Source organism: Dromaius novaehollandiae, chromosome 1 (assembly GCF_036370855.1).
Source record: "Dromaius novaehollandiae isolate bDroNov1 chromosome 1, bDroNov1.hap1, whole genome shotgun sequence".
NCBI lineage: Eukaryota > Metazoa > Chordata > Aves > Casuariiformes > Dromaiidae > Dromaius > Dromaius novaehollandiae.
Genome location: NC_088098.1, coordinates 119,384,596 through 119,401,654, shown reverse-complemented (window position 1 = coordinate 119,401,654; position 17,059 = coordinate 119,384,596). Strand labels below are relative to the sequence as shown.

The following is a 17,059-nucleotide window of genomic DNA, read 5'->3' as shown; positions in this document are numbered from 1 at the left end:
TATACTTACAGGATGGAAGACTACATCCTGGAGAGCAGCAGTTCTGAAAAGGACTTCGGAATCATGATGGATAATCATCTAAATTTACAATCTTTTAATGCAAATACTGAGACTGAAAGATTTAAAAATGCAATTCTTGGAGGTATAAACAAACAAGCCAAGATATAAACTGAAAGATTCAAGAATGTACCTGCACACATTATATGCACACAGCAATGCTGCAACTACTACCAGAATGCTGTATGCAGTTCTTACATCCATGCTTTAGAATATGTTTTAAAACATCTGAAAGTTCAGAAGAGCCACAGAAGCCTTACAGTTATGGAATAAAGGAACTCCACCTGTATAGGTTACTAAAGATAAAGGTAACATTTTTAATGTGAATAAAGTGAAAGAGTTAAAACTAAGTAGTTATTAGTTATTCTAATAGGCAGCTAGTTATCTGATGGCCAGCAGCTGTAGCTAAACAGTCCTAAAACTGAAGGACCACTAAGAGTATGAAAAATAAACTAGCTGAATCACTCTAGAGACATGGTAAAATCCTCAAATTTGAAGAATCTATATCAAAACCGGATTTGTTTTTAGAAAGTATGTTCTAGTGCACCCAAAAGATACAGACTTCATGATGCAGAAATACTTGGATTGAATTCTAAGGATAACGGCATGACAGTCAGATTATTTCACTATCATGGTCACTCCTGGCCTCAAAATCAGAGCCTGCAATAGGTGGAAAGCTGAATTGTATATAAGAACATTCAAATTAACAAATAATAACATAAACAACTCAAAATGAAAAATACAGTCAATCATAATCAAGCAGAGCTGTGTTCATACATCAATGATTTGTATACCTTGCTGTTTCAATTAAAAACTCAAAATTATCTGTTATGCCTCCAACTTTTACTTTCATATTTTTAAATCTGTTTCAATGTATCTGATATTTACATACTATAGTATAATTATACCTACCATACCATGGCTTGGAGTAAGTTAATTGCATAGGAAGATTTACTATGTTTACATTTTTTTCTTAAATTATTCTTTTTTTTTTTTTTTTTTTTTAAAAAGCACAGTAAAGAGTCTGAGGACAAATTATTCAACTGTTTATCATACATAAGACTGCATGACTATAATACAAAGGGCTTGTCTTTTTCATTTAACGTTACAATATACACAGCAAGTCCGGACTAGATCTTACAATCTGAACACAGGTATTTAACCTTTTCCATGCTGTTTATGTTTACAATGCACAGAAGTCCTGTAACCAAACTGTGTAGTAAAGCACACAAAACTGGACTGTAACATAACACAGTATGCAGAAGCACTGGATTTTATGATTTCTTCTTTATGTAAATATTTTAAAACTGCTTTATTTTTTGATGCTTGCTAAGGTGTGCCAACCAGTGCACACAAAAATCACCCAGATTTCGTATTACCCTTATATTCCTAGACAGCAGTAAGTACTGGATTCCTTTTTATATTGCTAAACTCAGCATCCTGTTTCTAAGGTGACAGCCTTTCAACTGCTGTAAACTTTTCTGAATTATTGAATTAAAAAAAAAAACCACTTTAATCCACAGGGTTGATGTGTCAATACAAAAGAAATATGGATTGCTTAATAAAAAAGTTGTGATTTACAAAAAAATGGTAATCCCAAGTATTCATTCGCATTACATGGTAGTCAGCTGCTGTGTTGCCACTGTAAGTATTAAAAAATTCCACCTTTTAGTCAGAAAAAATGACTTAGCCACATGGAATTGACCAGTATGAACTCTGATAGTTTTCTGCTGAATTAATTTTTAAAAGGGCTTACTGGCAGAGGTAGATCACTGCTTCTGTAATATATAATGGGCAAACAATGTTAATCTGGGATGGGCAATAAGCGAGTTACCCTTATTTTTTCAAATGTCTTGCACTGAATTTTTACTCTTAATAGAAATAAATGTTCGGATGGGCCCATAAATTTTGCAACTGCCAAGCTGACTGTGTTACATTAAGGCAGCATTACCCCCAAATTAGGCACCTGTTAAATACAGCCTGCTAACCTCAGGTCCCATGTGAGTGTTTTGCTTTACTCAGATTATTATTTTGGACCTGTTCATGCAATCAAGGTCTTGCCTTCAAGTTTACAATTATGTTAATAAGGAATACAAGAATCAACTGCTGGTTTCATAGCTTCTGGATCTAGTGTCCCTTTTACCTTCAGAAGCCTGAACACATTTATAATGTAACAGATGTTACAGTCTTGAAGTAGATGTCAATCTATTATGTTCAGTACACAGACTGCTGTAAATGTATTGGCTATGAATTCAACAACAGTTCCAGTTTTGTTTAAGCAATAGTACAGCCATAATTTTCAACTGACATTTAAAAATGGTCTAGTTACACCTTGTGTCAAAGTGCAGAACTGCTACATTATTGGTTACAGACATCTATGTGCTATAAAAACAGCTTTGGTACAATAAATTATCAAAAAAGAAAATAAATTTTTGTAAAATTCACAGCATAATTGTGAGGCAAAAAAGCAGTCACATAAAATTCTGCATTTTTAAAAATGTTCAGGATGAACAGAAGACGTCTTTGTGCAGAAGTAATGGTGGAGAAACCACGTGCCGAGAAAAAGCAAAAGAAAAAGTAAAAAGCAGGAAAGGACACAGTTGTAGCTATTTCCATCAAACGCAAACCACTACTCCTGTGACCTTCAACCAATAAGGAAGTCAACTTTATGACACACGCAAAGTGACCTTGCAATACCTTACAATAAGTGGGTCACGAAAGTCTATTTTAAAAGAAAGGCCTCTTGAATTACCCATTCTCTGTGTTTTCAGCATTAAGGACTGTCTGCAAAAGCATGTCCAAAAGTGATTGCATCTGAAATGGTAGGCTCTTCTAACTTAAGAGTCCAAATCCATAAGGCCAAAGGTTATCCCAAAGACCACCACTTAGACCTCCCCAGGACTGGCCAGGACCGACCCGTTGATTGCTTCTCAGTGCACCTTAGTTATGAAACCAGTCATATTTCAACACTAACTGACTGTGGTCTCCAAAATATGAGACACACAGAATCCCATTACAATTGCTGCTTTGATCCTCAGTAGATTCAGATAAGGAGAGTTCTGATCACCGCCACTTAGCATGCTTAATGTGCCTTACAAACTCCATTACAACCGTCCCTTTTTACAGCTGAAGAATATATATTTGTGTAATCTGAAGGTCCCTCTTTCTTACAGTACTGCATTTCTGTGCCCATGTTTGTTTGGGGAACTTAAAAAAAAAATATATATTACTCCTCTCCCACCCAAAAACTTCAAAGGGCCTTTTATATAAAGTCATGTGCAATGCCTTTAAAAAGAAACTAGTTTGCAACTACAACTAACATTTGAACAATAACCCCTGTTGAATGAGACCAAGGAAAAACCCCTCCCCAAAAAAACTATGACTAGGTTGTGGCAAGTTAAAATGAGGGAAGCAAAAGGTGAACACCACTAAGCTATCCGTTAAGGTGGGTCCGGACATGGCTCTTAAAAAAACAAAAACAAAAAAAAAACAAAAAGCAAACCAAAACAAAAAACTTCATTGTCCCTTTGCAATCTTTTCAAGTTTAAAAAAATAGTCAGCTTTGCCCTCCAGTAGCGGTTCAGTGAGTTTATCTCCTTCTGATTCAAGCAGCTTTGCACTTTGTTTTTGGAAAAACACCACTTCTATAAAAACACACAAGAAACAAACTTAGTTTCAGTTTAGTCACGAGCTAGCCACAGGACTTTGCTGAACACAAACTCCTGTCATGGGAGACTCTTCTCTATCAATGCCTTGCCTCCTTGCAAGGTGTCCTTCAGTCATGTAATGAGCAGGACCTGTATTAGCAGAAAACTGGTACGTCGGATGTCCAGCTATGCCAGTCTCTTGGCGCGGATTAGAGTAGACTGTTAAATTCACGTCCATAGCTCCATTTTGTCCAAAGTCCAAGGTATTAGCAGCCACTGGGCGGTTCTGATAGGCTTGATTGCCTTGGTTACCAGTAGAGGAGGAGGATGTAGAGGAAGAAGTAGTTGAGGAAGACAGGGATGTCATGGAGTGGTGACTGTGGCCCACCTCCATAGAATCCTGGGTGGAGGAGCTGTTTGTTGGAGAATTGTAGACCCTTGGCCTGGTCCGGCTACCCAAGGCTTGCTGTCCATGGTGATGGTGGTGGTGGTGATGGTGGTGGTGGTGGTGAGAGCTATTTCCATGATGATGATGTAATGCATTCTGTTGCTGAGGGGTTACGTGGAAGGTGGTTTCTTGAACTGGATGGTTCTCAACAGTGACCTGCGTAGGCGCTTCAGTGGCTGTCCAACCAAGTGGTGGAGGAAATTGTTGTCGAACCTATGGTAAAAGCAAGGTAAGAATTAAAATTCTTAATTAAACCTATCCATTTACAATAGATGAGAGAGATTTAGCTATTAATGTTTCCTCTAACTTTTAAAAAGTTAACCAAATCATGCAGTTGCAAAATTATTACAGAAATACAAGTATGCAGTTTAAAAATTTCTAATATACTTCCCTAAACATACCTTAAGAAAAACAAACTCACATTCTGCATTTTTTAAAATTTTACAGTTAAATAAGTCCAACATGTGACCCTACTGCCAAAATTATAGAAGCAGCTTTACATAACATTAGTGATAAACAACTTAGTATTTGTAAAGCGTCTAGAACAACAAGGCCCTGATGTCTGAATAAGGACTCTGGATACAATTACCACACTAAACTGAACAAATATGTTGTAATTCGTATCTTGAACAGTCAATAACACTAAAAGAGTACTACCCACAGTACTGGAATAACACAGCTGATTCAAGATTATTAAAATAGCAAGGTCTAGCTACACACTAAATTGTCTACTTGGGAGAAAAAGAAACTAACTGCATTTTTCTCCTTCAGTTGTAAAGAGGTAAATAAGATCTTCTTTTCTTTTTTTGTTAATATAATGCTTGTAAACTATTGCTTTAAATCCGTAATTCTACGTCTGTAAAAGTGATGAACAGAAATGACCAATCACTACCACATTTCAGTTTCATTCTTCCAGGAATTCTTCCGAGCTAATATACACTAATTTATAGTTTTTATCAGCTCTATAGTAAAATAAAAAAACCGCTAAACTATTTGCAGTTTATTAGTTGAGCTGTTGCTTCTTTCCAAGAAGCGATATTGTATAAACACTAATTCAGCCTGTGATAATGTTTGTGAAGTACATAAACGCTGTATGATGGAAGTAAGAACTCCAACGGGAGTGCACATAAGCATGAATTAGTTCTCCCCTGGGTTGGAAGACAGAGTTCTGCTACCCTGAAGCCCTGTGTAAGGTGAAGCACTGACAGCTCCACCTAACTTGTTACTGACAGACAAAACCTTCACCTCTGCAAAATTTTGGGAAACTGTTACACCTACAGGCAGTATTTTTGCCTACACGTCTAACCTAACGTACAAAGCACTACGTACAAAAGAGCTGGGGAAAAAAGAAACCATCTGATCCACGTCTAAATCACTCTATTCCTTACATGAAAGTGTTAATTAGTTTCAGGGATTTAATATCCTCAGAACATGAATATTTAAAATTTGTATAAATTAAGCAGACAAAAGCTCTACTAAGGAGCATACCTGTGGGCTGTGTGTTTCACAGTCCATAGCTTGAACAGCAGCAGTGAAGTGTCCACCACTATGTCGATGCTGGTGCGTGGGGTCTGAGCGTGCCCTTCCACTGTTACTTGTTCCAGAAGATCCACCTATAAAATTGTAACATGCACAACAACAGAGTTGGACAACAAAATTCATAGTAATCTGTAAAATGATGCAGCATAAAGGTATTTAAACTGCCTCAAGGTCAAAATAGAAGACTTCTGATAATCATATTTTTGTAAATCTACTTTAAATTTTTTGTTGGAGTAGTTAGCTATTGCAGCTGATAAAAAATGGTTTCAATGTGTATGACTGACACATTTGCTTTTTAACAAAAATAAGATGACATTTATCTGGGAAAGACTCCTTTAATAAAATTAGGAAATATAAATTTATTATCTCTTAGTAAGAAACTTGCCTGAGCTTGAAGATGTACTAGAGGTGGTTCCTGAAGACTGTGACTGCTCCATGGCAGGACTCGTAGACACACTGTTACTTGTATTTGTACCTTCATCTGCTGTTTTCTTAAAGAAACTATGCTGTAAGGCATAGTAAGGTTGAATTCGGGTCTTAGGGTCATAATCAAGCATCCTTAAGATGAGGTCTTTGAACTTCAAGTAGTCAGCTACAGTATGACCCGATTCCCCAGCACGACGTCCACCTGGTCCTCCCGTTTCAACTCCTAGTATATTGTGAAGCTTACGAGTTCCGGGTGGTTTGTATTCCTGTTGAGAAGTTAGAAATCAAGTTAAACATTAAGCGTTGGATTTACATAGTTTAAACATGCCATAAAAGGCAATAAATCAAATAAAAGCAAGAAACTATCCAACACTGCTGAAAATGTTATTTAATCAACCTGTCTTATCACACCAAACAACAATAAAGCTACACTTTCAGCAATACAAAATATAAAACAGTCAAAGTAACATCTCGCTGTATTTTTATTTTTTAAGGAACAATCCATATTCTCAGCCTAGTTATGTAACCTACCCTTTTTCCATCTTTGGTCTTCTTCAAGTTCCAAGTGCCATCTGGCAACTTCTCAAAGAACTTTCTTGCTTTTGGTGCTTGGTCAAGAATGTGAGCAGGTGGTATCCCCAAAACTTCCACTATTTTATTCATCTGATCCACCTGTTCCAAACAAAGAGTATTTGTAAATGACATGTGACAAGTAACTGAGCAGTGCGATGCAGTCCAATATTCTAGAGAGAGTCACATGGAAAGGAAATGTTAACTACCCACACAAGTTAAACTAAACTAACCGAACTTAAGAAAAATCTAATATGTAAGAAATAAATCAGTGAATAAGGAGCAAGGAGGCAACCCAGAAACAGAAAATCAAAACCAGGCAATTTAGACTACTGACAAAAGACAATGCTATCATAATATTGATGTTTATTTGTTTTAGAATTATCAGACTTCTCAAATTTATGCATTATAATTAAACAAAGCAGAACAAAGCCATGAGAATGAACAAAGAATCACATTATTTTTACCATTTAGTAACTGCATACCTCATTTGCCCCACTGAAAAGAGGCTCGCCAGTGTGCATCTCAACTAAAATACACCCAAGGGACCACATGTCAATTGCAAGATCATAAGGCATTCCCAGTAGCACCTCTGGTGATCGATAAAAACGACTCTGGATATATTGGTATATCTGAAATAAAAGCACTTAAAGGTAATACACAACATCCAAAAGCACTATTATGATTTAGTATCACACAACAGAATTATCATAAAATATATTTTGTCTGTAGGCAAAGCCAAAATAAGGTATTTGTGATACTAAAAAGTACCTATATATTAAATTTATAAAGATATTTAAATGTTAATTCTTAAGAAAATACTAGCACTCTCTCAAAAAAAAGCAGAGATTCACTCATGATGGTGGTATTTTACACTGTAGGGTTGATTAGCATAATTCCAGGCAATTACAGGGAATCATGTGACTATTTAGCTTTGCATCACCCAAAGAATGCCTATTCCACAAGCCATACCAAAATTACACAACACTTATGACAAGAATTATAGTAAAAGAAGAAAAGTCACAACTATGATGTGACCCAGGAAGTGAACAGGACAGACTAAAGATGTTGTCAGATCCTTGCCAATATCCCAAGCCTCTTCAGAAACAGCTGATTCCAAGAACTAGGAAATCACTCATGCAAAAAAGCAACAAAACCTCCTAAACAGTCCAGCTTATTTCACATGGCAGAAAATTCTATCTTGACCCTTAATCCGGAGACTGGCTTAAACATAGGCATATCGAAAACAAACAAACAAACAGAAAAACCCAAACAGACCTGTACTTTATATTCAAAGTTATACGTAATTCTATCCAGTGCTTTCCAAAGCTATTGATGTTTCCGTATCTCTACTTAAATTAACTGTAATGTGGAATTACACTAGGTTTTTGCAATTGTGTTTCTTAACATCTCAATGTTATCTTACTGTCGACCTGTAAAATCTAGCTCTTATTTGTCTTCCTTTGCTCACAATGGAAAAGTTTCTAGTTCATTGCAAAAATTCCTTTTCTTAATCCTAAATATAAGCCTCACCACTGCTTGCTATCAGTTAGTCCATGAGGTTTCTTAATTATTCTCCTATAATGATCCCATCTGCATTATTACTGTTTATACTTCTGAAACTTCATCTCTTTTGCAAATGTTGGATATGTTAAGGCAGGACTGGTTTTGGTTTTTTAACACACAGCTTTTTCAAAGCAAAAGGGTATCATTCATACTCTTTACACATAGAACCATCACAGGCACTTAACACCGGCAAGGTTTGAAATCATCTTTTCAAAGCCACCTGGAAGTCAGACTCGTTCTACCTACAGAAGTCTTCCTTTACCCCTCTAGCTAACAATATGTTTTCAGCACAAACAACTAAAGCAAAGGTACCATGCATGTAGGTGATCACTCATGCAGCCAAGTGTAATCCATTCAACCAGAAAAGAATCTATCTACACTAGAATAGAAGGCACACACCAAAAAGCGCAACCTCATAAACTTTGCAGTGAGCAAATTATCAGTACAAACTGAACTACTGAGGAAGATGATTCTTCTCCCCAATGAAAACAGGCTTTGGCATCGAAGCAGTATTATTTAGGTTCTTAAGTGTTAATTTAACATTTCTCAAATCAAAAATGCAACTGTTTGCCTTCAAAGCAAATGAGCAACAGGACACAATAATGAATCCTTTTGACATTAAGATAGAGCCATGCAAATAAGTCAATCTGAAGAACCAACGACAGAAAGTAATTCAGCCCTTTGCCCCGGAAATTCTTTGCATTTATGTAACTTTACTCAGAATAATAATGCCACCTAAGAAAATCCAGGCAATTTACAGTTGCTAAAGTGTTTGTAAAAATGGGTTCAGTTATAAACAGTATCTTTAAGAGGCAACTATTGCAATGTTTTGATGCCCAAATACCTTCTTATCTTCAAGGCATAATAAATAGATAACATCTTAAAGTAGTAGGAGAAAATACATTATAGAATAAGAAAATAATAACGGAGTAAGTATTTTCTCTGATAGCATTGCATCGTAGCAGACTTAAGTGCTGATGTATTCTACATTACACAGAATAAAAATATAGCCAAAAGGAAAAAAAAGATGGGAAGTTTATCTATGGTACTAAAATTCAAATTCACATCTCCTACAGACTGTCCATCCCTAATATCATGTTTAAAAATTAACTACTATTTCATTTAAATCAGCATCTGTGAAGTTTAAATTAGCTATTTAGCTTCTATGACTTAAAAATAATAAGTTTCTCATACATATTAAATAATAGGGTAATTAGCATTTTTGCTCACACTCACCCTCTGTCCAAGTTGACAAGAACTGCCAAAATCAACAATCTTGATAGCACTTCGTTTGGGGTTGCAGAGTAGGATATTCTCAGGTTTTAGGTCACAGTGAATGATACTAAGTTCAGGAGTCGCCAGGAAAAGCAGTGCAGTGCACATTTGCTGTGCAAATTTTCGTGTCAGGTTCAGTGAGACCCCTCGGAAGTTGGTGTTGCGCAACAGATCATACAGATTGTAGGAGAGCATTTCAAAGACTAAGCAGAGATGGTTTCGAAACATAAAGTGGCGCTTCAAATGCACTTTAAAAAAGGGAAGAAAATAATTAACACAGATGCTGTGAGATGACTATTAAATGCAGATTACAACACAGTACTTAAATACTTTAATCAGTCTGTAGGAAGCTGACCTGTGAATAAGATAATGCATAGTTAACATTTTTCCTAGCTGTATGGTTATTTACAAAATATTGTTGCCATGTGTAGGGTGCGAGGGGATATTTTGCACATCTGAAGTGTCCTCAGTGAAGCTGTATTAACCAAAAATAACTTTTCTGTCTTTTAAATCGTATTTTCAAAATAAACACATCACTCCACTATTAAACAAGGGCTAAAACCTCTGGGTAAATAAAGAGGAGCAGCACAGCATTCCAAGAGAAGTTAATTCATGCTTACTGAAGGAGAAATCCAACAACATTCACAACTAATCTTTGTCCTCAATAAACTATCAATAGCCCTATCTAAGTAAAAACATCAGCAAAAAAGACCAGAAGTACAAACTGCACGTAATGCAACCTTTCCCACAACACTCTTCATCTTTTTCAGGGGAGAGTTTATATCTTCCCTCTCAGAAACATAAAACTGTATTCAAGTCCAACCAGACTGGACGTAAGTACACAGGCACCAGCATATGTAACAATAAAAACATGTATATCACACTTTAGTTTAAATTCTGTATTGGGAACTTCCTTTAAATATACACAGGAAAGTATCTGAAAACTCATGAGTTTACTGAAGTATACATCGGCCCTGAATTAACACCTTTCCACTCTTCATAAAACATTCATGTAACTATGGGAGAGAAAAAAAAATAAAAGAAAGTGCTTCAGAAATTGAAGAAGAGAATGCAGTGAAAAGAGGAAGGCGAATCAAAGCATAAACCTACTTAGATATGAGACACTGCAGTACAAGACTTAAAAACCAAAGTCTCCCCTATCAGTTAAAACAAATTAAACTATATGAATTAACTAGAACCTCTCACCTAAAAAGATATATTCCTTTTCTTTCAGGACTGAGGGAACGGTTTCTGAAAGTCTTTGTGATAGTACATCTACAGACTGTACTAATAAAATTTAGAAATATCCTCCTAAGCAGGGTTCTACTTCCTCTGTGTTTCAGAGAAGCCATCAACTTGCTTTTCCAAATAACAGTATCTTAATACAATTTAAACTAATAATGCTAGCTTCTTTTAAAACATACCAAGACATAACTGCAATTTATAGGTCACAGTCCTTGATGACTTCAATTAATAAAACTGATCAAAATTCCAAAGGTGTTATATTGGTATTAATGAGGCATAATCTCAATTTATGAAAGCAACCAATCCAGTCCAAATGTAATTAATCTGATCCATGGAATAGGTGAAATATTTGGCACAATAATCTGTTAGAGGCGAGCAGGGTTTACCAGGTTTAGTTGCCACAAGTAAAAGAAAATTGAAATAGGCAAAATACTTCAGTCCTCAGATAAAAAGCAATATGCTCCCTTCTTTTTCATAATAAAGTCTTCAAGCAGTATTAGCCCAATCATAACTCATATTTTCAATTAAGGCAATTACTTGGTGCCCCATGGAATTTTATTTTCTCCATTACTATACGCCAGTTCTTCACGTGTGCCTTACAGATACCTGTAACCAGGCCAGCTGCTTCCTCCCTGATGCCAATTCCTACAATATTTCTAGACTGCCTGCACTTTCTCATGTTTGCCTTCGGTCCAATATTCCCCCACCATGAAAGCACCTGCAACTTCCATGTCCCTGCGGTCTGCCTCCAGCTGACTGCAGCTCCTCCCAACACAACCCAGGCTTGCAGACCTTGCCAGCGTGGCTCAAACCACCACTTACTCTAGCTGATTTTTAACTACCAGGCTGCACCTGGCCAGCTAGTACCACCTGCCACTGCTACACGGCGCAAATAGTTTGGATAAGGGTTAAATGCTCCACACCTTTCCTTCAGTGATTACATTTGAACATTTCTGCCCTGCTCTGCCAACCATTTTCCACAAAACTTGAAGGCTGTGATGCATTCTGATACCTCTATCAGATTTGGAGATCAGCCAGGAGGTTTGAAGCTATTAGAGGAGGGCTGACAGACAGCATAAATGCTTAAACTTTATGTCCTTAAGCAAATAGGCTAAAATATATATACCCACAATCCAGTCTCTTAATTTAACCATTTTCTCCTGAACTCTACATTTTATAGCATGCAGCATATTGCAATACACATGATTGGCTCAAAAAAAAAATTAACAGGTGTTATCCTTATTCAATTATTTTCAGCAATACTGAGTAATATTTTTCAGTGAATTGCCTAGAGTGCTCAATTTTCCAACGTCTGTTTTTGCATAGCATGCAATGAAAGGTATTCATTCAAAACATTATCTATTCGGGTTTTGTGATATTTACTAATGCTGTCATATTCATTAAATGTTGTATTCAAGGGGGAACTATTCAAATATTCCTAACAGATCAAGAGATTAGCCTGAAACAAATGTAAAACTATTATAACAAGCTGTGCCTGCCTAAACAAAAGCAGTGCATGATACCTCGCCACTGTTCAGAATTATCAGAACTTAAAAACAAACAAAAAAACCAACCTGCTCTGTTTATACAGCCATCTCTTGTTAAGTCACTCAGTGAGATGCAAAGTTTTGTTCAATCTCATTTTATGTGATGTTACAAAGAGACTCTAAAAAGCTAAAATTCCAAGAGCTTTCTTTGTAACGGCTATAGTGCCTTTATTTGCTGTGCACTAACCTAAAACTGGTCACAGCTTTAAAGGGCTTTGAAACCCCTTGTTGATGTAGTATGCTGTGGAGTTCTGTTTCTAACTTTACATTAGCATGTTCCCAATAAACTTAAGTTAAAAATATCTTAAAAACTTCTAAACTGATAAAATATATACTAAAAAGGAAAAGATAGTATTTTAATAAAATAAGTCAAAATACAACCTAATCAGCACACTAGATAATTTAAAACCAACATACATTAACACTATTTCAGTTTTCTTTCCAAACCACAAAAAGAAAAATTAGTAATCCAATATATACATGAAAATCAAAACAGCATAGCTATTATTCACTTTTTACAAACTAAAGTAAAGGATGCTTTAAAATGGAGTTTCATTTTCCTTAATCTTTCCCAAACTTCTCTATCTCTCTTTTCAGAATCCTGCTTCCTTCCTTCCATCACCTTTTTTGCCCAAATCTCTACTCTGAAGATCAGACAGTGTTTATTACACTTTTCACATGAGCTGGCTCAAGTGACATTAGAATAATAATTCAAGGGAACAGGATGCCAATTTACAAGAACAGTCAGAATTATAAGCTTTAGAAATGTTCTGAGAGATCTAAATGGGCAAGTCTTAACATTTACACAAGACTTATCTCAGGTCTGTTATAAAGCATTTTGAGCTTTTTAAATATATGATCAAGAAATTAATGATTAGGCTAGCCATGAACTATTGCGTGATGTTGTGTTAACTACACATGCTCTTATTCATGACAATTCCAAGTAAGTTAAGGTACATTTAAAGTAGTGAAAGAGGTGTGAACTACCACAGACCACAGCTTCTGTGGAACAACCGACACATGACAACTTGTTCAAGTGACCACACCGTTAACTGGAAAAGAAAATTTTTCAGAAGATCTGAATGCTACAGAATAACAAATCTGTTAACCCACAATGTTTCCTATAATTTCCTCTGGATCTGATCCTATATACAAAGCAAACTATTGCTTTTATGCCAAATTATTTAAACTAAATAATATTAGAAATGCTAAAAGTTATATAATTTCTTTTTAGTTCTTCAGCACCAAAAGAATTAGTTGCAGCATCTTAAGCTCTACAGCAGGATGTGAAATATTCCTAATGATTATATAAAAAGTAAGAATAACTATTTGAATACCTATATAGTATTTCATCTCAGTGTCATGTTTGTTCATAAGCTCAAGCAGTCGCACTTCAATTTGGGCTTGGTTTAAGAAAGCCTTCTTGTTTTTTATAATTTTAATAGCCACCCACTCCTGTTCCACTCTGTCATAAGCCTTTACAACCTGAAATAGAAAAAGCCACATATATAAGCAAAATCTCTCGATTCAGGTTTCCAAAACACAGTAAAACACATTTTCCAAACATATCCAAATTTAGAGAAAAAAATATCTTTAGAACTGCCATTCTTTCTAATTACATTTCTTTTCTTACTTGATACTACAATGAAGCCACAAATGTGAATATTGCTGCAATGTCACAATACAGAACTGAGGCTTCATGGAGCTGCACTAAGGCAAGTATTGTATTCAAGTAGTAAATCAACAACACGATACTGAAAATGACTGGCAGAATAAGAGAAAAACTAACAAAAACAACAAAAGAAACCTTCCAGCATTTTTCTCAAGCTTTGACTTGCTACCAATAGTCAAAACAAACATTACTGCAGAGAATATATAATCCCTAGCACCAAGACTATTATGTTTTAATTTAAAAACACAAAACAAAAAGTTAAAATGTAGAATGATAACAAAAGGTTAAGGATCTGCTCATTTGCAAAATGCATTACCAGATGTATATACTGAAGGATATCCATATGTTATCTGTAATAACAAGAAAGACCACAGATTTAAGAGTCTTGAACAGACACTCAATTAGAAAGACTTAAGAATAAAGAGTTCAATTTCAAAATGAGAAAGGAATACCAGCTCATACAAAACCTGTATCACAATTCACATGAATTATAGGCTTCTCAGCTTGTATTACCTGTCCAAATGATCCTTTGCCTATTAAAGAGTCAATTTCATAACGATCCATCCACTTCTCCCCATTTTTTACAATGTAGTCGTAGTTGTCATCATCATAGCCATCATTGTAAACTTTTCGCTCCTTCTTATGACTGGAGTCATCTCCTTGGCCCTGCTGATGCCGCCGTTTTTTTTTTGCATAGTAAACCTACAGATGAAGATTACATTGCTTAAAAGAGCACTTTTTAGAGCATCAATTTAGCAAAGCTTTTATAATCATCCTGTACCCACGTACCTAACTCTGTGATTTTAAAATACGACTTCTACTACTGAAAAAACAAACAATCCTCTCTTGTTATCACTCTATTTAGAGTAATTATACTAAAAGCAAAATCTTGATGAATAATTAAAAATAAATTTGTAAGCAGACCTAAATAAATGCACTGATAACACTGATCCTTTGAGCTCATAGGTGCAAAAAGAAAAGATACATCACAGTAAACTATACACACAGTAAAATTACAATCAAACCTTTTAAATAGCCTGGTTTAAAAGGCTAAAATGCATCCAGAAAAAAATAAAATTCAAAAAACAAAAAACCTCCTTTAATTAGTATGTTTAACAAAAGATTCATGTAGATATTGCATAACAACACTGTATACATACATAATGACTAAGCATGGAAATAATTACATCTATCTACCACTTTTTAAAAATGCTGCTGGAAAGAAAACAATAGTTATTTACAACATTTAACCCACATTCACAAAAAAACCCCAAGAAGTTCAGCATCTTAGTCTGACCACCCAACAAGCCAGTGACAAAAAAGTTCTCAGCTTCTAGTCCCAGACACAGACCACTAGAGAGACAATGTTTCTAAACAGACTAGAAACAGCAGGTAACAGTCCCTCTTTCCACAAGATTAAAAAAAAAAAAAAAAAAAAGTTTTCCAAGCCAGTCTCTGATCACTGCAGGAATTACTCCACATTCCCTACAGCTGCCTAAGGGTTAGAAACTAACTGATGCTTTCTTGTGTTAAATACATCAGTTTTGTATTTTACATTGACTATTAATAATTAATTAGACAAATAAAAAAAGACAGGTCTTTACTATTTTCCTTAAAAGTTTAAACACATTCATAAAATTTTCTAAGATGAGCTAAATGAGTGTTTGTGCCACTCTTATTTCCATATCATACACCAGAAAAAGCTCAAAATTTGTTTATAAAACAACAGAAAATCAACTCCAGCATTAAAAATTCTGCATGTGCTGGTCAGCAAGCAGGACTGGGACATCAGTGATCTCAAATGAGATGTGAACAACTGAGAGGAAACCATTTTTCTTAGCTCTTCAGGAGGCTTGCAAAACCTGAATGCTCAATGAATAAGCATAAGAAAAAAAATCTAGTATTTCCTTGGTGACTAGTAATTGAGGAGGATTCCTAAGATTTTTGAAAGAGATTTAATATATAGAAAGCAGACTTTCAGAACTTACAAAGAATCAGGCCTAGAAATTACGACACCCAAGAACTTAGTCACATTTGAAAACTTAAAGCTATGCTTTTAGCATTCAGCTACATCTATTGCAAAAATCTTATTGATTTCCATAATGGATTTTTCCCCCTCCAAAAACATTTCAACAACAAAAGAAGAGATTCATAACTTTTCTGGTATTACTCAAGAAAAAAATTAAGCTCTGTTCTCTCTTTCTTTTTACTCTTCCCTACACACAGGAACAAACTGTTTTCTTCAGGCATGATTCAAAGGTGGACAAAAATGCTTGTCCTTTGCAGTCACTTTATCTTTTATAAAAATAATGCACAACTTCTTTATCTATGGTCAAAGGATTTCCCAGAATAAGACAAAATCCTTAATTAATGCCAGCAAAAGAAATGCATTTAGATGCAGTACGATTCATAGAAAATATACTTAATAATGTCTTCTAAACAAAAGCATTACAGCAATACACATTAAAAAGATAATTGGAGCCATTACCTCATTAATATGTTTGTATGTTTTGATCAAATCTACGGAGAGTTTCCTCAAAGGAGCAGTAGCTGGATCACGGAAAGTTTGGGGCATTCGCCTCTGTAATATGACAATATCACAACTTAGACAGAAAAAAGCCATACAGTGCCATATCTCTCACAGAGGTGAGCATCTTTCTCTTTAAGATGACATAAAAAAGGAAAAAAAAAAAAGGAATCAAAAGAAAGCAATGATTTAATCCATCAAACAAAAACCCAAACCCCAAAATTCCAGCCACTCTCCCAATATCCCTATCAGGCTTAATTCCTGTAAACAGTCTTTTCCTCTGCTAAAAATGCAGTTCCTTTGACAATACAGAATCTTGCTGACCTCACACCTTTACCTCATGACTGATAAATGAACTGTAATTGTATTTAGTGTATAGCTGCATTAAAACCACACATATAAGTTCACAGTAACTACTACTGGAAAACTAAGCTTTGTCAAGTATAACTATGGAACAGCGGCTTGCCACATTAAACTGCATTAAATTCAAAATCAAAAAAATCCGGTCTACTGTGCTTTGCAAAATCTAGGCCTAGAAGA

The 17,059-nt window shown here is 35.3% G+C and overlaps 1 protein-coding gene across 2 annotated transcripts in view; it reads right to left on the bottom strand.

The window, feature by feature from the left end:
* Positions 1-1,082: 1,082 nt before the first annotated feature.
* Positions 1,083-17,059, bottom strand: part of DYRK1A (dual specificity tyrosine phosphorylation regulated kinase 1A) — a 91,771-nt gene continuing 75,794 nt past the window's right edge. For both annotated transcript variants that reach the window (XM_064524946.1, XM_026121505.2), the window contains exons 4-12: positions 16,481-16,573; positions 14,506-14,694; positions 13,658-13,805; positions 9,490-9,776; positions 7,173-7,319; positions 6,649-6,789; positions 6,077-6,383; positions 5,641-5,765; positions 1,083-4,365 (exon numbers count right to left, since the gene is read on the bottom strand). In XM_064524946.1, the coding sequence (XP_064381016.1) occupies positions 3,742-4,365; positions 5,641-5,765; positions 6,077-6,383; positions 6,649-6,789; positions 7,173-7,319; positions 9,490-9,776; positions 13,658-13,805; positions 14,506-14,694; positions 16,481-16,573 (2,061 nt within the window). In that variant the 3' untranslated portion in view covers positions 1,083-3,741. The remainder of the gene's footprint in view (positions 4,366-5,640; positions 5,766-6,076; positions 6,384-6,648; positions 6,790-7,172; positions 7,320-9,489; positions 9,777-13,657; positions 13,806-14,505; positions 14,695-16,480; positions 16,574-17,059) is intronic.